General features: G+C 59.3%; 1 protein-coding gene and 1 pseudogene across 11 annotated transcripts; both read left to right on the plus strand.

Moving 5' to 3' along the window:
- Window positions 1–1,982: 1,982 nt before the first annotated feature.
- On the plus strand, window positions 1,983–23,315 carry LTBP3 (latent transforming growth factor beta binding protein 3). 11 transcript variants are annotated; one of them, XM_077962220.1, is made up of 29 exons: window positions 1,983–2,430; window positions 3,304–3,386; window positions 6,612–6,941; window positions 7,088–7,290; window positions 7,466–7,571; window positions 7,741–7,833; window positions 8,015–8,137; window positions 8,589–8,747; window positions 8,838–9,023; window positions 9,417–9,433; window positions 9,507–9,579; window positions 9,757–9,855; window positions 13,386–13,511; window positions 13,617–13,748; window positions 13,872–14,000; window positions 14,541–14,663; window positions 14,901–15,023; window positions 18,539–18,661; window positions 18,864–18,983; window positions 20,446–20,574; window positions 20,879–21,046; window positions 21,218–21,301; window positions 21,549–21,677; window positions 21,781–21,918; window positions 22,010–22,150; window positions 22,269–22,430; window positions 22,521–22,601; window positions 22,690–22,821; window positions 22,915–23,315. In XM_077962220.1, the coding sequence occupies exons 2-29, from the start codon at window positions 3,323–3,325 to the stop codon at window positions 23,064–23,066; spliced, it is 3,645 nt and encodes a 1,214-aa protein (XP_077818346.1). In that variant the 5' UTR covers window positions 1,983–2,430; window positions 3,304–3,322; the 3' UTR covers window positions 23,067–23,315. The 11 variants fall into 11 exon arrangements, with proteins under 11 accessions (XP_077818346.1, XP_077818348.1, XP_077818349.1 ...); XM_077962219.1 differs by lacking the exon at window positions 1,983–2,430 and adding an exon at window positions 2,527–2,591 and having other exon boundaries at window positions 3,210–3,386; XM_077962222.1 differs by lacking the exon at window positions 9,417–9,433 and having other exon boundaries at window positions 8,838–9,028.
- LOC114672505 (U7 small nuclear RNA) lies at window positions 10,082–10,125 on the plus strand (annotated as a pseudogene).
- Window positions 23,316–23,334: the final 19 nt, after the last annotated feature.

Consider the following 23,334-nt stretch of genomic DNA (forward strand, 5'->3'; position numbering starts at 1 on the left):
CAGTGAAAATAAAAGCAAATTCCTGGCCAGGCGCGGTGGCTCAAGCCCAGCACTTTGGGAGGCCGAGACGGGCGGATCACGAGGTCGGGAGATGGAGACCATCCTGGCTAACACGGTGAAACCCCGTCTCTACTAAAAAAATACAAAAAACTTGCCGGGCGAGGTGGCGGGCGCCTGTAGTCCCAGCTACTCCGGAGGCTGAGGCAGGAGAATGGCGTGAACCCGGGAGGCGGAGCTTGCAGTGAGCTGGGATCCGGCCACTGCACTCCAGCCTGGGCAACAGAGCGAGACTCCGTCTCAAAAAAAAAAGAAAAAAAAAAAAAGCAAATTCCTCACCACGGCTGGCCCCTCCCACCACCACTACCACCTTCAGCTCTCCCTCTCCACCACCTCCTGTTGTTCACTGGCCTTTTCTCAGTTCTCTGAATAGGCTCCCCCTGCAGCCTTCCCTGAGGTCAGATGCCCACAGGTGTGACTCACTCCTACTCATCTTCCAGCTTCCAGTGGAAGAGTCCCTTTGTCTTCCAGGTCCCAGCCCTCTCCTGTCCTGCTTCTCTGCTCTTCTCTGTCACGGTACCAGCCTCTGTTGTAGCCACAGTGCTGTGTGAATTGATTTGGCACATATCCAGTTCCCCTAGTACAGCAGCTCCAGGAGGGCAGGACTGGTTCTAGGGCAGGACTGGTTCTATTTGTGGCCAAGAGCTTAGGACGTGGTGGAGTCTCAGTTTGTTGAGTGAATTTTTTACATTTATTTTTTAATTTTTTTTTTTTTTTTTTTTTTTTTTTTTTTTTTTTTTTGAGACGGAGTCTGGCTCTGTCGCCCGGGCTGAAGTGCAGTGGCCGGATCTCAGCTCACTGCAAGCTCCGCCCCCCGGGTTTACGCCATTCTCCTGCCTCAGCCTCCCGAGTAGCTGGGACTACAGGCGCCCGCCGCCTCGCCCGGCTAGTTTTTTGTATTTTTTAGTAGAGACGGGGTTTCACCGTGTTCGCCAGGATGGTCTCGATCTCCTGACCTAGTGATCCGCCCGTCTCGGCCTCCCAAAGTGCTGGGATTACAGGCTTGAGCCACCGCGCCCGGCCTATTTTTTAATTTTTTATTACCAGTAGTTGAACATAGATGTTGAATGAACAGATCCCCATCTCACAAGCAACGAAACTGAGGCTTAGAGACAGTAAGAATCCAACCCTGGACTGTTTGGCTGTGCTGTGTTCCACAGTGAGCCACAGCCAGCTCTAGGCAGGGTCGGGACAGATTCAGATGAGTGTTAGGAAAAAATGAGTATTCAATGCTCAGCTCTGTGCCTGGCAGGTGGTCAGCACCTAGCATTATTCCCTGCTTCAGTGTGGACCAGGGCCCCAAGAAGCAGGGGCTTGCCCCTCACACCCCCTCCTGGATTCCGGCAGCAGGGATCCCTGGGGACCTGTGATTTCCCCTCCCAGCCCTGCACCACCAGACTGGACTTACTAAGGGTCCTCCTGAAGCTACCCACATCGACTTATGCTCACAGTAAAAACAGAGTTCCTTGGACAGGTGTGCCTGAAAGTGAGTCCCTGAACCTCCTCTCCCCAATTAGACTGCTGCCCCCTGCTGCCCTGGGTGCTGTCCGGGAGAGGGTCCGGTGCCGCCCTGACTTGGCATTGGCAGCGCTCTTCCTGGATGTGCCCTAGCTGTCCCCGCCTCCTGCTGAGTTCTGTGAGTCAGAGACTGAACCCTGGGGTCTCATGGCAGGCCCCACAGTAAGGCCTGGGCCCCCAGACGTTGCAGCCTTTCCTTCCAGACCAGTGGACAAGCCTGGTCTGGAACTATGCTCCTCTCCAGCCATGGCCAAACTCAAGACCCCCACCCCCAGCCGCTGCCAGCCTCTGCCCTGGGGCTCTGCTGTGCGCCTCTCCAGCCCCTGCGCCCTCGAACAGCGCCCCCCTCCTCGCGGCTGTTAGCCTGGGAAGGGGGCCAGGCCCTGAGCTCAGACCTTGGCGATTCCAGAGTGTCTGAGGCCCAGAGCCAGCCCCGCCAGCACAGCCAGACGAAGGGAAAGGGGGGAGGTGGCAGGGTGGGCACCAGGAAGCCATTCAGAGGGGGCTGGCAGGGAAGCTGGGTTCTAGCTTTGTTCTTTCTGCTCCTCTTCTGGACCCCACAGACTTCTTCCTGGGACCTCCGTGAGCCCTGGCCAAAGGCTGTCCCCACCCTTGAGCCCTTTCCTCAGAGGGGATTGGATCAGCACTAATAAGAAGTGACTTTGGGGCCCTGAGACCCCGACGTTTGCAAGGGAGGCTGGGAAAGAGCTGGAAGGCCTGGGCTCCGGCCCCACCCGGCCTCCATCGTCAGTGTGACCCGGCAGGGCCACCTCTCTCCCTCAGGCACGGTATCTCGCCCTACACAGGCCTCCCCGCCCCGCCCGGAGGAATCCGCTGCCGGCCCGACAGTCCCAGGTGAGGGCCCTCTGGAAAGGGCCCAGCGCGGCCGCGGGTTCCGGCGGGGGCGGGCATCTGGGGTGGGGACGGTCCCCGCCCCGCCCCCCAGCCTCCGCCCGCCTGCACACCCTCGCTTCTCCAGGAGGCAGCGACTACGCTTTAAACAAAAAAAAAAAACTGTGTCCCTGGCCCGGGGCCAGCGTCCCAGCCCCCCTCGCCGCCGCCGCGCAGCTCTCCAGCCAGGGAAAACAACTGCTCACTTCTCCCTGCGCCCTCCCCGCGCGCTCCCTGCCTCCCGGCGGCCGCGGGAGAGGAGCCCGGCCAGGGGGAGGCGCGGAGCGGGCCGGCCGCCCGGCCTTCCTCTCCCTCGCTCCTCCTCTCCACCTCAACTTGCTCCGGCCTCCTCGCTCCTGCCTGAGTTCGGGGCCTGGGCTAGGCTTCGTCCCGGGGCTAGGAAGTTTCTGCGCTCCCCGCGGTCCAGTCTCCATCTCCGCGCCTCCCGCCGGGCCCCCGCGGTCCCCTCCTGCCCGCTTCCTCCGCTGCCCTCCCTCGCTGCCCCCTACCCTCTCCCGGGGCTCCCAGCCCTCTAACTCCTTCGGGCGCGGGCCCCTCGCCCCGCCCGGGTGCGCCCCCCCTCCCCCGGGTCCTGCGGCCCCGGATGCCCGGGCCCCGAGGGGCTCCTGGCGGCCTGGCCCCTGAGATGCGCGGGGCGGGGGCGGCGGGGCTGCTGGCGCTGCTGCTGCTGCTGGGCCTGGGCGGCAGGGTCGAGGGGGGGCCGGCCGGCGAGCGGGGCGCAGGCGGGGGCGGGGCGCTGGCCCGCGAGCGCTTCAAGGTGGTCTTTGCGCCGGTGATCTGCAAGCGGACCTGTCTCAAGGGCCAGTGTCGGGACAGTTGTCAGCAGGGCTCCAACATGACGCTCATCGGAGAGAACGGCCACAGCACAGACACGCTCACGGGCTCCGGCTTCCGCGTGGGTGAGGGCCGGGGGCACGACTGGGGGCAGGGGAAGAACAGGCACCAGGCTCGATGGGAGAGCTAGTGGGGTCTTGGCCTTAAGAGACTGGGGGCTGAGGGTTTAAAGGGCAGAGATCCGGGCACCTGGGGGCCCAGGGGCCTCAGAGAACTTGGGAGGCTGGAACTCTGGGGGCCAGAGTTGGAGGGCTGCATGGAGGCCTGGACTTTGAAGCTTCGCATTAGGTTTGGGGCCTAAGGGGTGGGGAAATGCAGAGGTCCTGGATGACACTGGCTTCCCAGAAGGTGCTGAGTTCTGAACAGGAGCACACAGGGTTTTTGAGGAATGTGAGCCGGGGACTGGAAGCCTCAGAGAAGGGATAAATATTCCCCCAAGAAGCAGACTTGCTGGAAGAAACAAGAAAAGTCTTTACAAAATGTCTAAAGTAGGGCCTGCCAGAGTAGACACCTGCATTCCTTGGGAGGAGGAGCTAAGGTCAGGGCTGGGGATGGGAGCTGGTTACTGGCAAAGTCTGAGAAGGCAGGGTGTTGGGGCCTAAAAGTAGAGTGCAGGCCTGAAGGTAGGGACTAGTTTGGGGTTCTCAGCCTTTCCTTTTCCAATGCCTCCCCATAAGCTCCTGACATCCTGCCTTGGAGGCCCTCGGGGGCCCCCTCATCCTCCCCCAAGCCCCTACAGCCTCCCCAGTTCAGTTTGGAGCCCACCCCTTCCCTGGCATCTCTCTTCAAAGGGTCAGGCCTGGGGCTCAGTCATCCTCCTGCTAGGCCCTGTGGGCCAGGCTCAGGGAGGTGTCCCAGCAGTAATTACCCTCCTGGACAGGGTAATTAGGCCAGGCCCATGATGGCACCAGCAAAACAGCCCCTCTTACACATTCCTATATTCACTCGCCCACTCACAGAGCTAAGGAACCCCACTCGTGGCTCACATTTGTCATGAGATGAGGTGTGCACGCATGTGTCTGTGTGCATATTGCCCGTGTCTGGAGTCATGCCATGGGCATGGCGTGGCACTCTGTGAAGTACCCATCTTTGTGTTGTCTTGGGTTGTATCTCTAGTCGCTGTTAGAGAGTGTGTGGGAGTGTTTTTGTTTTTGTGTTTTTAAGATGGAGTTTCGCTCTTGTTGCCCAGGCTAGAGTGCAATGGTGCAATCTTGGCTCACTGCAACCTCCACCTCCCGAGTTCAAGTGATTCTCCTGCCTCAGCCTCCCAAGTAGCTGGGATTACAGGCATGCACCACCACGCCCGGCCAATTTTTTGTATTTAGTAGAGATGGAGTTTCACCATGTTGGTCAGCCTGGTCTCAAACTCCTGTTCTCAAGTGATCTACCTGTCTCGGCCTCCCAAAGTGCTGGGATTACAGGCGTGAGCCACTGCGCCCGGCCAAGTGTATGGGGATGTTTATGTGAACCTGTGTTAGTGTCAGGATGAGTCTGTGTGTGTGATGAGGACTGTGGGTGTGAGTGTATGTGTGTCCATCTCCCAGGCTCCCTGGCCATCCTGCCCAGGCTGCTGTCTCCATCTGTGCTGCCCACATCCCCCAGGCTCGGTGCCCAGGCCACAGTGGGCGGGTGTCATTGGGAGGTCACTCTCACCGCTATGAGTGACTCACTGGGAGACAGGAAAAAGAGAATCCTACCTCCCCCAGCCCAGACACACCCCTCTGCTCTGTGAGGTCTGGCCCCAGGAGGCCAGGCAGGATGGGCTGGGCTGGGATGTGCTTAGCCTGACCCTGAGGGCCATGGATGTGGGCTGTCCCTGTGAGGCCCTTCTGGCATCCAGGAGAACAGTACCCCCGCCCTCCTGCCCTCCTGCCCTGGGAAGTGAGGGCAGCCATGGGGTGGGCAGGAGAGGGGCTGGGGTTTTGGGATGAGTCAGAGTCCCAAGGCTGGTAGTAGCATGGGTCGAAGGTGAGTATGGGACAGAAACAGACAAAGGTCCCATCCTCTCCCTCCCTTAGTCACTCCTTCATTCATTCCCCCAAATCCCCTGTGGGACCCAGAGCTGAGGCCAGCCTGGCCCTGCCTTCCAGAGTACCCTCTATAAGGAGGCAGACGGACAAGCAGGTGCCAGGCAGTGCTGGCCAGTGGGCGGTAAGGCAGGAGAGGGAGCTCAGGTGGGCGGGATAGGAGGAAAGGCTCCCTCCTGGTGGAGACACTGAGCTGGGAAGGATGAAATCTGCATATGTAGAGCGGGGGACATGGGGCCCTGTTGTGGAGGGAAGGGCAAGAATGAGGCCAGGAGGCAGAAGGCAGGCACATTTGCAAGAGGGAGATGGGTCCTGGGGTGTGCGGTGCACAGGGAAGGAGCAGAGGGGGATGGGCTGAAAAGGTTCTGGGCCATGGAGTGAGCTTCTGCCTGAGGCAAGTTTCTTTGGGACACTGAGACTGTGGACCAGCAGGAGAGGCTGGATGCCAAGGAGGGGTCTGGGTGGCCAGGCCTGAGCCAGGGCAGGAGCAGTGACCCTAGGGAAGAGGGGAGGCAGGTTCATGGGACATTAGAGGCTGTAACTGGGCAGGGGAGAGCAGGAGGGATGGAGCCATGGGGGCTCAGCTGTGGATGCCTGGTGGCCAGGTGAAGAGGAGGTGGGGAGGCAGGATACTGACTTCTGACAGTATGTCCTGGACAGCGGTGCCCGAGAGAGCCCTGGAAAGTTTGGGGGCTGTGTCTGTGTCTTGAGATGTGGACATCTTTGCCAGTGATGAGGTGGGGGCCCCAGGATGGTGAAGAGGGAGAGGGTGGAGAGCAGGCAGAGAGGGCTGAGGCCTGAAGAAGGGAAGGGTTTAGGGGAGAAGAGGAGGAGGTGCCAGGGACAGAGCCAATACCTTTGGAAGGCCCAAGGGGAAAGCCAGATCACCATAATTGTTTGCCACCACTTATTAAGCACCCTTTGTGTACCAGGCCCTAGGGTAAGCATTTGTACAGCCCTTACCTCATCTAACCCACACATCTCTACAGATGAGGACGCTGGGGCACAGGGAGGAGACGTGAGTTGCTCAGGGTCGCACAGCTGGCACATGGCTTAGCGAGGATTCAAGTCCTTGACTTGAGACTCCAGAACCCAACATGGGTGTAAGGATGTGGGGGGAGCTAGAGAGGGCAGCTTCCCTGTGTAGGATGTATCTCAAAACCTGACTTCCCAAGAGGACAGAGCCAGTGGGTGGCAAGGAAGTAGGGAGGAGCGGAAAGAGACAGGATGTGGATGAGGGCCTGACCCCCCTCTTCTCCCCAGTGGTGTGCCCTCTCCCCTGCATGAACGGCGGCCAGTGCTCCTCGCGAAACCAGTGCCTGTGTCCCCCAGACTTCACCGGGCGCTTCTGCCAGGTGCCCGCAGGAGGAGCCGGCGGGGGTACCGGTGGCTCAGGTCCTGGCCTGAGCAGGGCGGGGGCCCTGTCCACGGGGGCGCTGCCGCCCCTGGCTCCGGAGGGCGACTCTGTGGCCAGCAAGCACGCCATCTACGCCGTCCAGGTGATCGCCGACCCTCCTGGGCCCGGGGAGGGGCCCCCTGCCCAGCACGCAGCCTTCCTGGTGCCCCTAGGCCCGGGACAGATCTCAGCAGAAGGTACCAGGCGACTAGCAAACCCGGGAAGGTCGCCAGTGGGTGGGCACTAGGGTGGCCGGGGCAGGGCAAGGTCGGCCCTGGAGAGCTCAGCGCGGTGACCCGCGGCGTGGTGCGGACAGCCCTGAGGCCACCGCGCCCGCCCCCAGTGCAGGCCCCGCCCCCCGTGGTGAACGTGCGCGTCCATCACCCGCCCGAGGCCTCGGTCCAAGTGCACCGCATTGAGAGCTCGAACGCCGAGGGTGCGGCCCCCTCCCAGCACCTGCTGCCGCACCCCAAGCCCTCGCATCCCCGGCCGCCCACCCAGAAGCCCCTGGGCCGCTGCTTCCAGGACACTCTGCCCAAGCAGCCCGTGAGTGAATTCGCAGTCTCGATCGGCCTTTCCTTCTCTCAGGGTTGCTCTGCCCCAACTCACCCGGATAGCGGAAAACTGAGGGGCAGGGGAAGAGGAAAAGACCCAACCCCAACAGGCGGCGCGGGGGTGGGGTGCTCTGTGACCCCACCTCCCCTCCCCCTCCTTCCCCTAGTGTGGCAGCAACCCCCTCCCCGGCCTCACCAAGCAGGAAGACTGCTGCGGTAGCATCGGCACCGCCTGGGGCCAGAGCAAGTGCCACAAGTGCCCCCAGCTGCAGTGTGAGTGCTTGGGCTCAGAGGGGCGTTCCCCATCTGGTGGCCCCTCCCCACCCACCCCACCCATCCCTGCAGTGGGAGTCCCCAGGTCACCAGATTCCGCTCTCCATCTGCTGTGCGCCTCCCCAGTTCCCTTCTCACCCTCCCATGCCAAGCTATCGTCTCTCTGCAGACACAGGAGTGCAGAAGCCAGGGCCTGTACGTGGGGAAGTGGGCGCTGACTGCCCCCAGGGCTACAAGAGGCTCAATAGCACCCACTGCCAGGGTATGGCCAGCTAGGAGATTCTGTGGGCTGGAGGGGCAGGCCAACCATTACTGGGGGTGGGGAGGGTCCCAAGGTGGGTGAGAGAGGAGGCGGGGCTGGGGCAAGACCCTGAGTTTCTCGGAGCAGCCTGCTGTCACCCCATGGCCCCAGACCAGAGGGGCCAAACTTCCACTTACCACAGACATCAACGAGTGTGCAATGCCGGGCGTGTGTCGCCATGGTGACTGCCTCAACAACCCTGGCTCCTATCGCTGTGTCTGCCCACCTGGCCATAGTTTAGGCCCCTCCCGTACACAGTGCATTGGTGAGACTGGGGCTCAGATTCCTGGGAGGTCACAAGGCATGGCTGGGAGCAAGGATCAGAGATCACAAGAGATCAGAGTGGGGTTAAGGGTTGACTGCAGGAGGAACAAAGGCCAGAGCCAATAGGATCAGGGGTCAGTGGGGTCTGGGGTCACATGAGATCTGCCATTAGCAGTCACATGGGGTCAGGGATTACACAGAGCCAGGGTCATGCAGATCATAGGCTTGGTGAGTAGGAGTGGTGAAGTCCAGGATAGCTAGAATCGGGAGTCAGTGGGGTCAGTGGTCACATAAGTTTCAGGGGTCACATGAGTTCAGGGTCATATGGGGTCAGAGACCACATGGGGATCAAGGGTTGTCTGGGCTGGAGAGGCAAGGTCTGCAGCAGCTGGGCAGAGGGATGTGGGCAATGTGCAGGCTCAGAAGCCCATGCCCCCCACTGCCCCCTGCAGCAGACAAACCGGAGGAGAAGAGCCTGTGTTTCCGCCTGGTGAGCCCTGAGCACCAGTGCCAGCATCCACTGACCACCCGCCTCACCCGCCAGCTCTGCTGCTGCAGTGTCGGCAAGGCCTGGGGCGCGCGGTGTCAGCGCTGCCCGGCAGATGGCACCGGTGAGTCAGGATTACGCAGGGCTAGGGGTTCATAGGTCCATGCACCTGTTCAGGGAATGCTCACTTTTGTGTCTGCTGTCTTGACTGCAGCTGCGTTCAAGGAGATCTGCCCAGCTGGGAAGGGATACCACATTCTCACCTCCCACCAGACGCTCACCATTCAGGGCGAAAGCGACTTTTCCCTTTTCCTGCACCCTGACGGGCCACCCAAGCCCCAGCAGCTTCCGGAGAGCCCTAGCCAGGCTCCACCACCTGAGGACACAGAGGAGGAGAGAGGTCTAGCCTGACACCTTCTGATCCCTGACCCATGCCAAGCCCCTAGGCCTGACCCCTTGACCTCTGATCCACAGATCTAACCTCACAGTCTAACCCCCAATTCCTTATCCCTCACCCATCCACTGACCTCCCACATGACCCTCTGACTCCGACCCAGAGATTTGACCTCCTAAGCCTTCTACAGCCTGATCTGTAACCCAAGGCCCATCAACCTGATTATGTGACTATTATGCAAACACACCCTAACCACAGAATCTAACCCCTGACCCTTGACCTGGAGACATAATTGTTGAATTCCCAGAGACCCTAACTACAAATACTCAGCTGCTGATCCCAGATCTGACTCCCTTCTCCCACCCCAACACTTCATGGCCCCATCTTCTTCCCTTTTAGGGGTGACCACGGACTCAGTGAGTATGAGAACCCAGATGGGAGGGGCGGGCAGGCGAGGGACAGGAGGGTTCATGCTGCTGTCACCCGCAGCCAGTGAGTGAGGAGCGGTCAGTGCAGCAGAGCCACCCAACTGCCACCACGTCTCCTGCCCGGCCCTACCCCGGTGAGCTGGGCTCTATAGGGATGAGTCCTCAAGGGCTAAATCACTGGGTGGGCGGGGAGTTCGCAGTTTAAGTACTCAGGGACAATCAAGCTGGGGTGGGGCGCCGGGCCAAGACTGAAGTGGAAAGGGAGGCTTCAGTCACTGTCGTCTCTGACCAGAGTGCACTGCCGCCCGCAGAGCTGATCTCCCGTCCCTCGCCCCCGACTATGCGCTGGTTCCTGCCGGACTTGCCTCCTTCCCGCAGCGCCGTCGAGATCGCTCCCACTCAGGTCACAGGTAAGGCCCGACCAGCAAAGCCACGCCCTGCATGGGCCACGCCCCCAGTTTGGTTTTCTCTCCTCTTCTCCCGCCCCCAGGCATTCCTTAGCGCTAACAGGCTAGCGTTTATCCGGGCTGAGCACTAGGGTAGCCGGAGCACCAGAGATCCCACTGCCCTAACCGATCCAGGTAGCATGGTGGTGAGCCCATTCTGACGGAGTTCATTCATTCAACAAATACTTATTAGTGTTACAGGTCTTTTAGAATTTGTCTAGCAGGTTTCCCCGTTTGTTTGTTTTTGTTGTTGTTATTTTATTTTTTTTTTTGAGACGAAGCCTCGCTCTGTCGCCAGGTGGGAGTGCAGTGGCGCAATCTCGGCTCACTGCAACCTCTGCCTCCCAGGTTCAAGCGATTCTCCTGCCTCAGCCTCCCGAGTAGCTGGGATTACAGGCATGCGCCACCACGCCCAGCTAATTTTTTTTTTTTTTTTTTTTTTGTATTTTTAGTAAAGACGGGGTTTCACCATGTTGGCCAGGATGGTCTCGATCTCTTGACCTGTGATCCGCCCGCCTCGGCCTCCCAAAGTGCTGGGATTACAGGCGTGAACCACCGTGCCCAGCCCGTAACCATCTTTCAAACTCTGCTCAGAAAGCCTTCTCTCATTGCCACCCTACTTATTATCACAACCCTCAGAATTCCTTCCTTCTACTCTGATTTATTTTCTCTTTTTCTTTTTTTGAGACGGAGTCTCACTCTGTCGCCCAGGGTGGAGTGCAGTGGCCCGATCTCGGCTCACTGCAAGCTCCGCCTCCTAGGTTCGCGCCATTCTCCTGCCTCAGCCTCCTGAGTAGCTAGGACTACAGGCACCCGACACCTCGCCCGGCTAATTTTTTTTTTTTGTATTTTTAGTAGAGACAGGGTATCACCATGTTAGCCAGGATAGTCTCAATCTCCTGACCTTGTGATCCGCCTGCCTCAGCCTCCCAAAGTGCTGGGATTGCAGGCATGAGGCACCGCGCCCGGCTCTGATTTATTTTTTAATAGCATTTATAAGACATAAGAGATTCTGTTTATTGATTGACTTGTTGCCTGTCTGTTCTACAAAGACAGGAAATTTTTGTCTGTTTTTGTTCATGCAGTATCCCCAGCACGTCAACAGTGCCTGGCACATAGTAGGTGCTCAAGAACTATTTGGGTTCTTTCTTTTTGTTTGTTTGGTTTGTTTTTTGAGACAGGGTCTCACCTTGTCACCTAGGCTGGAGTCCAGTGGCACGATCATGGCTCACTGCAGCCTTGACCTCCTGGGCTCAAGTGATCCTCCAGCCTTGGTCTCCCAAAGTGCCAGGATTACAGGTGTACACCACCATGGCTGTCTCTCTCTCTTTTTTTTTTTTTTTTTGCCTGGGGAGTTTTCCTGTGAAAACTGGGAAACCGTGGCAGGGTGCAGTGGGTCATGGCTGTAATCCCAGCACTTTGGGAGGCTGAGGTGGGCGGATCACAAGGTCAAGAGATCAAGACCATCCTGGCCAACATGGTGAAACCTCATCTCTACTAAAAATACAAAAAAAAAAAAAAATTAGCTGGGCATGGCGATGCACGCCTGTAGTCCCAGCTACTCAGGAGAATCACTTGAACCCAGGAGATGGAGGTTGCAGTGAGCCAAGATCATGCCACTGCACTCTGGCCTGGCGATAGAGCGAGACTCCATCTCAAAAAAAAAAAAAAGAAAAAGAAAAAAAGAAAGAGGCCAGGCACAGTGGCTAACGCCTGTAATCCCAGCACTTTGGGAGGCCGAGGCGGGCAGATCACGAGGTCAGGAGATCAAGACCATCCTGGCTAACATGGTGAAACCCCGTCTCTACTAAAAATACAAAAAATTAGCCGGGCGTGGTGGCGGTCACCTGTAGTCCCAGCTACTCAGGAGGCTGAGGCAGGAGAATGGCATGAACCCGGGAGGCGGAGCTGGCAGTGAGCTGAGATCCGGCCACTGCACTCCAGCCTGGGCGACAGAGCGAGACTCCGTCTCAAAAAGAGAGAGAGAGAGAAGGAAGGAAGGAAGGAAGGAAGGAAGGAAGGAAGGAAGGAAGGAAGGAAGGAAGGAAGGAGGGAGGGAGGGAGGGAGGGAGGGAGGGAGGGAGGGAGGGAGGGAGGGAAGGAGGGAGGGAAGGAGGGAGGAAAAGAAAGAAAGGTTAGAAGTGCCAGAGAAGTGAGGAAGAGAGGGGCATTCAGCTTGGGAAAAGGATATCACAAGGGAAATGAAGTTCGGGCAAAGGCATGGAAGCATGAAACACTGGTGGAGGAGGGAGAACCCACACACAGGCCAGTGTCTCTGAACCAGGGGAAGTCCAGTGCATGGAGCCTTGTCAGGAGGCTTGAGTTTGATGCCAGAGGCTGTGGGCGGTGTCTGCAGGATTTTGAGCATCATAATTGCTGGCTCAGACTGAGCAGTCCCTTTGTGCCAAGTACTGTCTGAAGAGTTTTACATTCTACATACCATTTAACTTTCTCATACTCTGTGAAGTGAGCATTGTTAGTCTCATTTTCCAGATGAGAAAACTGAGCCTCAGAGAGGTTCAGTAACCTGCCCCAGGTCACACAACTGAGCCGCGTTCAAGCCCATGCCTGTGTAGGCTTCAAAACCACAAGGGAACTGCCAATCCAACTGAAACCCTGATACTCCATGAGCTCCTGGGGTGAGGGCTCAGGTGGGAGATGGCTGTTCTTGGGGGAACTGGGAATGTGGACAAGGGCCCTCAAAGGAGGGGCTGTTAAGGAAGCCTAAGGAGAGGTACTCCAGGCAAAGAGAACCACCTGCAAAGCCCACTGGTCAGGTGGGTTTGGGGCGCAGCAGAATTCACTGTCATGGCCCAGGCTGCATGGCAGGGGTGAGGGGGAAGGGGCTGTGGGAAATGAAACTGGTGAGCAGTGAGGATCCAAAGGAGGGAGATGTTGGAGGCAGGGAGTCCTGGGCTTGGTGACAAAGAGAGTGAGGGAGGGTTCCTGGATCTGAGCGCCTGTGCACAACTCTGGCACTAGTTAGGATTCCCAGGAAACCAGCTACTGCTAGTCCTGGGAGGGGGGTAATCAACCCTTCTGGAATAGGGGGGTCTGGTCCCTGGGGCAAGGGCTTTTGGAGTCACTGGGCTAGAGGATAGTGGTGTGACTGAGGCTATAGAGTTTGAGGTGTTGAGGTGACTGGGGAGAAAGGGGTTTTAGTCCCTTGGGTGGGAGTACTGGGACTGCTGAGGGGCCCTGAGGGGATGTGGCTTGGTTTGAGGTGACTGGGGTCAGGGTCTTGGAGTGAACTAGGAATGGAAGTATGGCGGCCTGGGTGTGGGGTAATAAGGAAGTCAGAGTCCTGGTTTGGAGCTTTCTGGGGTCTTGATATTGGGGTTATCTAACATAGAGAAATAGGACATCCTGGAGTTGGAGTATGGGCATACAGGAACCTGAGGTCATGGTGTGACTAGGGTGTTAAGGTCTGCCCTGGGGATTTGACATAAGGTGAGCGCTCCCTGCTTCGCCCCCTGACCTGGCCATGCCCGCAGAGACTGATGAGTGCCGACTGAACCAGAACATCTGTGGCCATGGAGAGTGCGTCCCAGGCCCCCCAGACTACTCCTGCCACTGCAACCCGGGCTACCGGTCACATCCGCAGCACCGCTACTGCGTGGGTGAGGGCGGGGCAGGCGGCGGGCGTGCAGGTGGGTAGCGGAGGGCGGGCGACCCTAGATAGTGACGCTTCCTTTGACTTTTCTCGGCCTACCGGTTCTTCTCAGATGTGAACGAGTGCGAGGCAGAGCCCTGTGGCCCGGGCAGGGGCATCTGCATGAACACCGGCGGTTCCTACAATTGCCACTGCAACCGCGGCTACCGCCTGCATGTGGGCGCCGGGGGGCGCTCGTGCGTGGGTGAGCGCCGCCAGGGCGGGGGCGGCCTTGGGTGGGACAGGCTCTCCTCCAGACCGCCGTGTAATCCCCACCCCACGGCCGCCGCCTCCAACACCCGCTTCGTGGCCCCTTCCTCCCGCACAGACCTGAACGAATGCGCCAAGCCCCACCTGTGCGGCGACGGCGGCTTCTGCATCAACTTTCCCGGTCACTACAAGTGCAACTGCTACCCCGGCTACCGGCTCAAAGCCTCCCGGCCTCCTGTGTGCGAAGGTGAGGGGAACCCATTCAGATCAAAGAAGGGGCTCCTTAGCTGTCTCCCCACCTGGGGTGGGCCTGGGGGGCCTGCATTATTATTATTATTATTTTTTTTTTTTTTTTTTGAGACGGAGTCTGTCTCTGTCGCCCAGGCTGGAGTGCAGTGGTAAGATCTTGGCTCACTGCAACCTCCGCCTCCCGGGTTCAAGCGATTCTCCTGCCTCAGCCTCCCGAGTATCTGGGATTACAGACATCTGCCACCACGCCTGGCTAATTTTTGTATTTTTAGTAGAGACGGGGTTTCACCTTGTTGGCAACGCTGGTCTCGGAACTCCTGACCTCAGGTGATCCACCCGCCTCGGCCTCCCAAAGTGCTGGGATTTACAGGCGTGAGCCACCGCACCCAGCCTGTATGCTCAGCTCTGGGCCTTTCAGAGGTTGCGGTTCCGAGAGCCTGGTAGATTTGTGTAGGGGGAAGGCCCTGCTGTGGACGCTGGGAGTCGGGCCACCCACGTTGTCCGCAGATGGGTCCTCTTCCTTCTCCCTCCCGTGCAGATATCGACGAGTGCCGGGACCCGAGCTCCTGCCCGGATGGCAAATGCGAGAACAAGCCCGGGAGCTTCAAGTGCATAGCCTGTCAACCTGGCTACCGCAGTCAGGGGGGCGGGGCCTGTCGCGGTGAGGGCGGGGCCTGCATGCGAGTGGGTGGGGCTGTCGGGTGCCTACCCCAGTCTGGCTCCGCTGGGGGCGGGGCGGGGCTAGCGGTGGTGATTGGCGTCTGGGGGCGGGGCCTTCCGAGAGTAGACGCTGTCCGCTCAATCCCGCGTTTCTGGGAGGAAGAGACCCACATCCCCGAGGGGTGCGCGGTCCGCCTTCCGGTGGGGCAGAGTCCGAGGCTAGGTCTTTCTGCCGCAGATGTGAACGAGTGCGCCGAGGGCAGCCCCTGCTCGCCTGGCTGGTGCGAGAACCTCCCGGGCTCCTTCCGCTGCACCTGTGCCCAGGGCTACGCGCCCGCGCCCGACGGCCGCAGTTGCGTAGGTGAGCGCCAGCACCCCAGCCCCGGGCCTCCGCAGCGCTCCACGCGCTGAAGCCAGGGAGCGGGTCACGCTGTAAACAGTGGGTGGAAGGTAGCTCATTCATCTCCAGGTGGCTCTGCTCATTCATTTTCTCAACGAACCTTGCAAGAAAGGCACCACTAGGGCGGGGCGCGGTGGCTCACGCCTGTAATCCCAACACTTTGGGAGGCCGAGACGGGCGGATCACGAGGTCAGGAGATCGAGACCATCCTGGCTAACACGGTGAAACCCCGTCTCTACTAAAAATACAAAAAGCCGGGAGTGGTGGCGGGCGCCTGTGGTCCCAGCTACTCGGGAGGCTGAGGCAGGAGAATGGCGTAAACCCGGGAGGCGGAGCTTGCAGTGAGCCGAGATCGCACCACTGCACTCCAGCCTGGGCGAGAGCGAGACTCCGTCTCAAAAAAAAAAAAAAGGCACCACTAGAATTTCCACATAGCAAGAGTCTTAGGGGGCAGAGCTTGAAGCTGCGTTTGCAAAGCATGTTACTTAAATTTGAAGGAAAAAAGATATCAAAGAATGGGTGGAGAGGATAGTAGTCCCCCCTGCACTCATGTTTATTATACACCAAGAGGCGGGGCTGGGGGCTGGGACTCAGAGAAAACTGAAGGAAAGACACAGACTGTAGTGTGCAGTGCTGGGCCTGGATGCAGCTGGGCTGCTTCCTGGAGACACAGCGGGATGGGAGGAAGGAGGCCTGGGTCGTCTTAAAGAATCACTAGGAAGGCCGGGCGCGGTGGCTCAAGCCTGTAATCCCAGCACTCTGGGAGGCCGAGGCGGGCGGATCACGAGGTCAGGAGATCGGGACCATCCTGGCTAACACGGTGAAACCCCGTCTCTACTAAAAAAAAAATACAAAAAACTAGCCGGGCGAGGTGGCGGGCGCCTGTAGTCCCAGCTATTCGAGAGGCTGAGGCAGGAGAATGGCGTAAACCCAGGAGGCGGAGCTTGCAGTGAGCTGAGATCCGGCCACTGCACTCCAGCCCGGGCGACAGAGCGAGACTCCGTCTCAAAAAAAAAAAAAAAAAAAGAATCACTAGGAATTAGGCAAGAAAGGAGGAGGAGAGGAACAGCATGCCAGGCATAGGGGCTGGCACTGGCAGATCAGAGGTGAGACAGAGGGTGGGGTGTTGGGGAACTGTAAGGAATGACCCGGGTATGGGGGCTGAGGCCGGCTGGGGAGGGGCAGATCCCCATCCCTTGGAGGGTCCCCTAATTCCTGCCTGGGAGGTTGTGCTTCACCCAGAAGGTGTTCACCTGAAGCATTTTAAGTGCAAGAGTGACAAGATTTGTCATTTGTTTTAGAACGTTCCCGGCTGCTGATTGTGGAGGGTAGCTGGAGGTCTGTTGGAGAGACTTAGGGCGGAGACAGTGGTGGACAGGATGAGTGGTGGCCTCAGGATGGCCATGAGACGATGGTATTGGAGAAATGTTAGACCTCCTGGGTTTTTTAAGTGGATGTCAAGTGAAAGTGAGGGTGGTAACGACCCCTCCCCGTTTCTGGTTTGGGTGAGTGAGGGGGTGGTGCTGCTCACTGGTAATGGGTCCTCAGAAGTGAGCATATTTGGGAGGGAAAATGCTGAGCTCCACATTGGACAAATTGGGTGGATCGTGCCTCTCAGCAGGAGATGCCAGCATACCCACCTGGAATGATGGACCATGGACCAGGGGAGCTATGGAGTCTTGGGTGGGCCTGCTTAGCCAACCCAAGGTGGGTTGGGTAAGCAGAGCATCTAGCAGAGCCTTGTGGACACTGACAGTTCAGAGGCAGGCTGGGGAAGGAGTTGGAGGACGTGGTGGGGGAGGGATAGTAGGGGCACCTGAGGGGCACCATCTGGGAAGCTGGGGAGGACATATTTCCAGGGAAGGAGGAGGATGAGCTAAGTGCAGTAGAGAGGTTCTTGTAAAATAAGAACTGGTGAGACAACAAGTCTTAGAACAAGACTTAGGGGTCTGCCCCCTAATCCTACATGGAAATTCTAGTGATGCCTTCCTTGGCAAGAAGGTCCTTCGTGGCCTTGGCAGGGTAGCTTTTGGGATATGATGGGGACAGAGGCCAGGATATGTGGGCAGCAAGTGAGGAAGAACAAGACCTGGGGACTCTTGCTCTTCCTAAGTAGGGCTTTGGTATAGGCTGAGGAGGTGATGCCAAGAGAGTGGACCAGGAGACAAGGGCATCAGGGTCAGGAGAGGAGGGAGGAGAGCCAGTGGGCAGCTGGCTGTGGACAGGGGAAGGACATCTCTTGCTGTAACAGGAGCAGGAGGGGAATGGATGTAGATAACGACGTTCAGTGGGTTAAGGGCGATTACCCTTAATTCTCTCAATACACAGTGAAGGGCCTGGGTTGAGTAGGGGACTCAGGAGAACAGTGGCGGTTTGGAAATGCCCCAGGGCATGGGGCTGCCTAGGGGCTTTGTGGAAGTCAAAGCTTGAGAGTCAGAGAGGGAGGTGCCAGCCACATGAGGCTCTGCTGGACTGAGGCTGAAGCGTGTGGCTCTGGCCCAGCATGCTCAGCTTGGTGGCTGCTCCAATCCCACCCTACACCCAGGATCCACAGGCCACAGCTTTGACCAGAGACTGGGCATTGCCAGACCAGTGAGGAGGAAGGAGAGGTGTTTATGGATCAGGGACGGGAGTCCTAGGGGTGATGAACCCTGGGCTCCAGCTGGGAACTGTCAGAGTCTGAGGGTGTTAGGCAAGCTCAGAGGACTGAGAGGGAGGCACCAGGCCCTGTGAGAGGGAAGGTGGAAGTGAGGACCTGAGAACCGTGGAAAGCAGGCAGCCTCTGAGGGCCCCAGGGTGGAGCAGATCTAAGTGATGAAAATCCCCTTGGGACCCTGAGAGTGAGGGGAAGGTCATGGAAGCCGAGAGATCCAGGAATGTGAGGTCAGAGGCTGAACTGTTTGTCCACGCGGATGTTTGAAACTCCCAGGATGGAGAGGAAAACAGAGCAGGAGGAGCGAGGAAGGTGGGTGCTGACAGCCACAGGAAGGCTGAGGTTGCAGGAGGCCAGCGGCACCTCAGAGGCAGAGCCGTGGCTTGGAGGGGTCTAGGGTGTGGGCAACAACGGGCTCCACCAAAGAGGCCTCAGGAAAGTGTGTCCCAGGGGAGGGTCAAGTTCCTTTACCTCATGAGCAGGAGAAAGGGGAAAGGACAGGGATAGGGAGTTTATCCACCTGGGAAAAAGGGAGCCATGGCAGGTGAGGGAAGGATGGGAGCAGCAGTGAAAGCGGCTGGGGCAGGGAGAGAGGCTGGGGGAGGCTGGGGAGGCTCTTTAGCATCAGACCTGGCCTAGAGACCCTGGCAGCACCAGCCTGGTCACCAGGGCACCATGTGCCACCCAGAAGCAGGGTGAGACCTGTGCTTGAGTGCTGCTGGCCTCAGCTCTGGTGCTCCAGGCCATGCGGAGAAGTGAGAAAAGAGTAGTAGAAACCCAAGACCTCCCAGCCTGGTCCTCTGACACCCCCTATGCCCTTCAGATGTGGACGAGTGTGAGGCTGGGGACGTGTGTGACAATGGCATCTGCACCAACACACCAGGATCTTTCCAGTGTCAGTGCCTCTCTGGCTACCATCTGTCCAGGGACCGGAGCCACTGCGAGGGTGAGGGATCTTAGAGCTGGGGTGCTGACCTGTGCTTCCCCACCCCAGGACCCCCACCCCCCAGGGTCCAGTCCTAATCCAGATCTCAGTTGGGGCATGGAGGCGTGGGACTGACCCAGGGCTCTGGGGGAAATCTCTGGCTGCCTCAGGCCGGGGGTGGTGATCAGCCCCTGAGAGTCTCCACCCCTTCCATCCCCTACAGACATTGATGAGTGTGACTTCCCTGCAGCCTGCATTGGGGGTGACTGCATCAATACCAATGGCTCCTACAGATGTCTTTGCCCCCAGGGGCATCGGCTGGTGGGTGGCAGGAAATGCCAAGGTATGGGGGACTGGCTGAGAGTTCCTGAGGGATGTGACAGGGAGCAGTAATTCCCTAGATACACTGTGGCCTTTCTCTATTGCTTCCTTCCCTCCTTCCTTCCCTCCTTCCCTCCTTGCTTCCTTCCTTCCTTCCCTCCTTCCTTCTTTCCTTCCTTCCTTCCTTCCTCCCTCCCTCCCTTCCTTCCTTTTCTTCTTTTCTTCCTTCCTTCCTTCCTTCCTTCCATCCATCCATCTTTTCATCTATCCTTCCACCCACCCACCCATCCATCTGCTCAGCCTTCCGGTCTTTCACCTGGAATAACAATGATCACAGTAAACATGACAGTTAGTGCTATTGTTGTGCTTACTGTGTGCCAGCCACTCTGTTAAGCTCTTTACAGATATTAATGTATTGGTCTTCCCCATCAACTCACCCATACATGCGTTCATCCAACAAAAGTTTAGGCTGAGTGCAGTGGCTCAGACTGGGGGCAGTGGCTCACGCCTGTAATCCCAGCACTTTGGGAGGCTGAGGCGGGCAGATCATGAGGTTAGGAGTTTGAGACCAGCCTGGCCAATATGGTGAAACCCTGTCTCTACTAAAAATACAGAAATTAGCTGGGCGTGATGGTGCGCGCCTATAGTCCCAGCTACTCGGGAGGCTGAGGCAGAAGAATCGCTTGAACACGGGAGGTGGAGGTTGCAGTGAGCCGAGATTGCGCCACTACACTCCAGCCTGGGCAACAGAGTGAGATTCCATCTCAAAAAAAAAAAAAAAAAAAAAAGTTTATTGAGCACCTACTATTTTCCAGGTTCTGTGCTTTGTACTAGGTAATCAGCAATCACCCAGGGCTCCCAGCTAGGGGAGGCCGACATGTAAACTGATTCTGACAGTTCAGGGTCCTGGGTGTCAAGAAAGGTATGGACTAATGATTAATTGCAATGGGGAGGTGAATGCTGAACTGGACTGAACTGGACCAAAACGTAAGTAGGAGTTCCCTAGGCATGGGAAAGGCAAGGCACGAGAAGTCATTCCAGGACCAAAGAGCAGTAATTGCAAAGCACAGAGATCTGGAAGGAGCTAGTTACGTTTACAGAGGAGGGGAGGGTGCCCTGAGCACAGAGTTGGGGAGTGGAAGGTGGTCTAGAGTAAGGCGTGATGAGACCTAAAGGTATCCGAAGCTCAATTCGAAAGGCCTCAAATGCCAAGCTGAGTTTAGTGGCATTTGAGGCCTTTCCATTTGGGCTTCCGATACCTTTAGGTCTTGTAAGGTTAGTGGGAGCCACTGAAGGTGTTATGAAGGACAGCAGTGAATGTCCACATGCACATTCAGACACATGCACAGGCTCAGCAGACTTCCTGCTGTACATACTTTGAAACCAAAGTGGAAATTCAGGTTCTGAACTTGCGTGAGGCCCTTGAGGTGCAGCCCCAGGGAAAGAGGGGCTGGGTTTCCATCTGCGCTACTCTTGCCCCCCAGACATAGATGAGTGCACCCAGGACCCAGGCCTGTGCCTTCCCCACGGGGCCTGCAAGAACCTTCAGGGCTCCTATGTGTGTGTCTGCGATGAGGGCTTCACTCCCACCCAGGACCAGCACGGTTGTGAGGGTGAGTATCCTCCCAGCGCCTCCCTTGGACTGGACAACTCCCCTGAGCTGCAGCTGGGGTTCAGAGATGTGTCCTGGCCTCACCCTCCTGAATTTGGGGAACCGGAAGAAATCCTTTTGTCTGGGGGAGTCTGGTGGGGCCAGACCATGAAGGGCCCAGAACACCACGTTGAGAACAGAGCCAGCTCTCAGGAGGAGACTGAGGGGAGCCAGGGAAGGTGGGGGGAAAGAGCTGTGGTGGGTGGGCAGGGTGGACAGGGCCAAGGGGGTATGTGCACGACCCTGAGCTGCCCTCCACCCCTCAGAGGTGGAGCAGCCCCACCATAAGAAGGAGTGCTACCTGAACTTCGATGACACAGTGTTCTGCGACAGCGTATTGGCCACCAACGTCACCCAGCAGGAGTGCTGCTGCTCGCTGGGGGCCGGCTGGGGCGACCACTGCGAAATCTACCCCTGCCCAGTCTACAGCTCAGGTCAGGAGCCGGGCAGGCCCCTTCCCAGATCTTCAGTTTCTTCCTCTGGAAGCCAAATGTGGGAAATGGCGCCCCCTGGCAGTTGGGAAATAGGCGGCGGGCTGCAGCCCGAAACCCACGCGCGCGCTCAGTCCTGCCCCTTCCCTCCCCACGGCCGCCCTGCCCCCGCAGCCGAGTTCCACAGCCTCTGCCCAGACGGAAAGGGCTACACCCAGGACAACAACATCGTCAACTACGGCATCCCAGCCCACCGTGGTAAGCGCCCCGCCGCTCCGCCCGCCCCGCGCTCACTCACCCCGGGCTGGGATCACGCGGATCCCGCCGGCGCTCGCTGGGTCAGCTGCCCGCGCCTAGTAAGCCCCGCCCTTCCTCACCGGCCCCGCCCCTCTGGTAGGCCCCACCCCCAGCCCCGCGGGGATGGCTTCGCTCGGGTGGTGAGCCCAGCCCACGCCTTCCGGCCGCGGCTGCGGGACCGGAGCGGCCACTGTTTGTCACCCGTCAGACATCGACGAGTGCATGTTGTTCGGGGCGGAGATTTGCAAGGAGGGCAAGTGCGTGAACACACAGCCTGGCTACGAGTGCTACTGCAAGCAGGGCTTCTACTACGACGGGAACCTGCTGGAATGCGTGGGTGAGCTCAGCCCCCTGGCGGCCGTGGGGAAGCGGCAGGGAGACACGCGCCACCCCGCCCATCCCGGGCCTGCCCCTACCACCCACGCTTTTCCTCCCTGCAGACGTGGACGAATGCCTGGACGAGTCCAACTGCCGGAACGGAGTGTGTGAGAACACGCGCGGCGGCTACCGCTGTGCCTGCACGCCCCCAGCGGAGTACAGTCCTGCGCAGCGCCAGTGCCTGAGCCCGGAAGAGATGGGTGAGGCCCGGGCCGGGGAGTGGGGTACGCGGGAGGGGCGGGGCCCGGGCCGAGCTGTGACGGCTCCCACCCACCCCCTCGCTGTTCGTAGACGTGGACGAGTGTCAGGACCCGGCAGCCTGCCGCCCTGGCCGCTGCGTCAACCTGCCGGGCTCCTACCGCTGCGAGTGTCGCCCGCCCTGGGTGCCCGGGCCCGCCGGCCGCGATTGCCAGCTCCCCGAGAGCCCGGCCGGTGAGGGCGAGGGTCGGCCAGGGCCCTGTCCGTCATGTGGCTCCCGCGCTGGTGGTGTGGGGCGGAGGCGGGCGGTCCCTGCCTTGGGCCCCTCCCTGATGCCAGGTGCTGTCCACAGAGCGCGCCCCGGAGCGGCGCGACGTGTGCTGGAGTCAGCGCGGAGAGGACGGCATGTGCGCGGGCCCCCAGGCCGGGCCTGCCCTTACCTTCGACGACTGCTGCTGCCGCCAGGGCCGCGGCTGGGGCGCCCAGTGCCGCCCGTGCCCGCCGCGCGGAGCGGGTAAGGCAGTCGGGGAGGAGTTGGCCAGGAGTGAGGATGGGGGCCAGGGCCTGGGGACCCAGCGTCGCTGACCAGCTCCGCTCCTCCCAGGGTCCCAGTGCCCGACATCGCAGAGCGAAAGCAATTCCTTCTGGGACACGAGCCCCCTGCTGCTGGGGAAGCCCCGGAGAGGTGAGTGCTGCCGGGGCGGGCTGTGGCGGGGTTGGTAGCCTTTGGCCGGGGGTCAGTGTTGAAGGCCGTATTGTTCTGGGCCATGCAGATGAGGACAGTTCAGAGGAGGATTCAGACGAGTGTCGCTGTGTGAGTGGCCGCTGTGTGCCGCGGCCAGGCGGCGCCGTGTGCGAGTGTCCCGGCGGCTTCCAGCTCGACGCCTCCCGTGCCCGCTGCGTGGGTGAGCAGGGCTTTGGGGTGGGGCAGGGGAGGGGCCTGTGGTGAGGAGCCGCCTGGAGGCTCAGCGAAGCCGCACCTGTCGCCCCACCTGCAGACATCGACGAGTGCCGAGAGCTGAACCAGCGTGGGCTGCTGTGCAAGAGCGAGCGCTGCGTGAACACCAGCGGCTCCTTCCGCTGCGTCTGCAAAGCCGGCTTCGCGCGCAGCCGCCCGCACGGGGCCTGCGTTCCCCAGCGTCGACGCTGACACCGCCCTCGGCCCAGACCTCGGTGATCACTGAGGGGTTTCTGCGAGCTCGGCCTCACTTCTGCCCCGACTTGGGGCTCGGACCCAGGGACGTTGGGGCCCGCAGACCCTCCCTGCGCCTTGAGACCCGCGGCGCCCCTACCGGCCCCACCCGGTTGGTGGGCGGTTGTAAGGTCCCCGGCGGGCGCTGTCTGCCTTCCTCCCAGAGGGTGTTTCCTAGAAACTGATAAATCAGATCGTGCCTCTTTATCCTTGTCTTTCGAAGCAA

This window comes from Macaca mulatta, chromosome 14, assembly GCF_049350105.2.
Source record: "Macaca mulatta isolate MMU2019108-1 chromosome 14, T2T-MMU8v2.0, whole genome shotgun sequence".
Taxonomy (NCBI): domain Eukaryota; kingdom Metazoa; phylum Chordata; class Mammalia; order Primates; family Cercopithecidae; genus Macaca; species Macaca mulatta.